The 3,265-nt window shown below is 39.4% G+C and overlaps 1 protein-coding gene across 1 annotated transcript; it reads left to right on the top strand.

The window, feature by feature from the left end:
• Positions 1-2,375: 2,375 nt before the first annotated feature.
• On the top strand, positions 2,376-2,990 carry LOC107844531. Its single transcript, XM_047412179.1, has 2 exons — positions 2,376-2,577; positions 2,710-2,990. Exons 1-2 carry the CDS (start codon positions 2,376-2,378, stop codon positions 2,988-2,990), a joined length of 483 nt encoding a protein of 160 aa, XP_047268135.1.
• The last annotated feature ends 275 nt before the right edge of the window (positions 2,991-3,265 follow it).

The raw sequence follows: 3,265 nt of genomic DNA, 5'->3' as shown, positions 1-3,265 counted from the left end.
GACTCAAAAGGTAAAGGATGAAATCTGTTAATGAGTCCAAAAAATAATTGAGGTACATAATATACCAGATTCTACATGCACAATACTGGGTTGGTTCAGCAAAGCATGATAAGCCTACGGATTTGAGAATCCAGGTGGAACACAGCTCTAGTGATCATCTCCGACTATTTGCAACTAAAGTTATATATTGTTACTTGTTTAAGATTACAACAAAAAAAATCCCATTTACTTTCTGTTTTGCCCTTTGAGTTCTGAAAACCAGACATATACTTCTATGTTTTCCCTGTGGGTTCGACCCTAACCTAGTTCATTTATTATACTTAAAAACAATCGCTTTATCCATAATTGGAGGTGTAGTTTGGGTATTGATTAAAATATTGGCGTCGTTGTCGAGGAAGATGGTAAAGTGTTCATTGAAGTTTATTAGAATTTTTGAGTATTTATTTTTCAGTTCTTAGGTTGTCATATTCCAGTGTATGCCTTGCATCAGGAGTCAAGAAGATCCCCTACTCTCATTAAATCCTAAGCCAGAGAGAATATTTCAGCCAAATTATATAACTATGCAACCAGTACGAGCAGGCAATTTAGAAGGGGTTTGAGGTGATCCTCATGTTGTCCCTTCCCCTTCTCCAAGTGATCCATAAAATTTTACTGATAGATAGATTAAATAGATGTTAGTAGAAGTAGCTAACTAGAGAGGGGACGTTGAGGAGGACCAGTTAGCTCAGCAGGCAGAGCTATCCAGGCGAAGACCGATAGTTGATGATCAAGCAGTACTCGACGGTAATATATATAGAATTTAAGGTGCTCAAGATCACGTGTTCCCAGCATTCTAGTAATTTCGGCCATATGATGATGAGGAGGACATCGGATACATTGAATCGGCAGAAACAAGATCTATCATTCATTCTGCATTTCCCCTACTGTGAAATTTGATAGAACAAGTGTCATGATCCTGCTCTTAAACTTGAAAGAGGTATTTCAGGCTCAGCTACCAATGATGCTAACATGCACATTGCAAACTTTTTTGGGACCTGTACTTCTTACACCACTCTGAGGGTGGATCGAGAGGAACATAGATTGAGGTTATTCCCTTTTTCATTAACTGGAGAAGTTTTTTATGGTTTAGGGAACTTCTAGAGGATCTATCACCACATGAAATGAGTTGTGCAAACAATTTTTAAACTATTTCATTCCTTCGGATAAGATATTACAGCTTAAGGATGAGATATATAATTTCAAACATCTTCATACTGAGTGGATATACGAGGCATGGTTCCAATTTAAGAAGAAACTGAGTATGGTGACCAACTATCAAATTTCAAGGAAGAGCTTATTATAGATATTATGTAGAGCATGAATATCAGTTGTCGAGCTATGGAAGACACCATCACTAGAGAAGTATTTATTAGATTATGCTGGAAAGCATCTTCTAAGGTTCTAGACCATGTTTCTCTCACTAAACAAGGGTGGCATACTTAGAAGGCTGATAGGGGTACTAACACTTATGCTATCGGAGCTTTACGAAAACCAGAGTAGTTGATAAGTCTGTGGCACAAGAGATTGCATTATTTGGGACCGACATTGGGTTTCGAACTAAGCAGTTTGCTGTTATAAGTTTCGAAAAGGTGAATATGGTAGGTGAACTGGGTTCAGCCTCTAGAGCTTATAAGTCTGTATTAAAGGAGGAGGCTAAGTATCTTGATCGCGCGTTAGTGGGTTTCCAAGCTGGGGGGAAAGAAACCCAAGGTCGGAACTATTATGGCGATAGATATAGAGATTACAATAGGGAAAATGATGGTGATTGAAGATGGAAAAATTATTAAAAGGATTAGAGAGATAGGTACATTACATCGGGAAGTCATGATATAGAATCGAGGATAGAGGAAATGCTGACCAAACTGGTGAAGGAGTAAGAAAGTCAGGAGTATAACCTTTAGGATATAAAGGATGATATTTTCAGTTTGACCCAAAAGGTTTAGTCTTATGCAACTGCTATCAAGTAGTTAGTGAACTATTTCGACCAGATATCGGCTATGTTGAATTCATAGATAGCCAGTACCCTTTCAAGTAACACGACCCAGAGGCCAAAGAATAATGGTCACTATCTTGCTATCACCGCTCAGAGTGGTTTATCTACCATTGATCCATCATTTCCTACTGATGAGGTGCTTAAGACTAATGGTCATGTGGTATATGAAACACCCGCCGTGGAAGCTGGCAAAGCGACAGGTATTGATAATAGTTTTGGAGAAGATACAGGAAAAGGCAAGGTCGATGAGCCTGTAGTAAGAAAAATTTCATGATCGCCCACACCCTTTCCTTAAAGAGTGAAATAGAAGAAAGAGAAAGGGAAATTCAAGAGGTTTATAGAGATGCTAAAGGTTCTAAGCTTGAATATCCCTCTACTTGAGGCGTTGGAGCAGATGCTTGGGTATGCCAGGTTTATGAAAGAGTTGGTTAAGAAGAAGAGGGCATCTAGTTTTGAGGATGTTGGAGGAGTGTACCATTGCAGTGCAGTCACTTCCAAGTCTCTGGCCCAGAAAAAGGGTGATTCCGGAGGATTCACAATCCCTTGTTCTACTAGGACATATAGATTCACCAGAGCCTTATGTGACTTATTGGACAACATTAATTAGATGCCACTGGCTAAATTCAAGAAATAGGGCTTCAGCCCTCCTGAGCTGACTATGATGCGATTATTGATAGTTGACCGCACTGTGAAGAAACCCGTGGGCATTTCTTTTGATATATTAGTAAAAGTTGGCAACCTTATTTTTCCAGCTGATTTTGTCATTCTGGATTGTGAGGTTGACTTTGAGCTGCCCATTATTTTTGGAAGACAGTTTATGGCCACGAGTATAGCAATGTTCGGCATGGAAAAGGGAGAGCTCATGTTTAGAGTCAAACAAATAAGTCGCTTTCAATGTCTGAAAAACAATGAAGCAGCCTACCAACATGAGGCTTGTTTCTGTGATCCATTATATTGATGACCTCGTAGCGTATTCCCTTGGGTACCTCGATGAATTCTGAGTAGTCAAGTTACCCACATCGTGCCACAATGATAAAGCAGGTATTTCTTGAGAGGCAACCTACGGTGATTCCTTTTATATCATGACATGAACGCCTAGTATATCCCAGGTATGACCTTATTCCCTTTATTTAGCTTTATTTAGCACACTAGTGCTAGTGAACAGTTTTTAGTAAAGGGTAGAGTATACCCTAGCCACCTCGGCTTTTTGTTGATGTGCTTCTTCTCCTATCG

This window comes from Capsicum annuum, chromosome 5 (assembly GCF_002878395.1).
Source record: "Capsicum annuum cultivar UCD-10X-F1 chromosome 5, UCD10Xv1.1, whole genome shotgun sequence".
NCBI classification, from domain to species: Eukaryota; Viridiplantae; Streptophyta; class Magnoliopsida; order Solanales; family Solanaceae; genus Capsicum; species Capsicum annuum.
The sequence above is the reverse complement of the archived record's forward strand: the minus strand, read 5'-3'. Positions and strand labels throughout refer to the sequence as shown.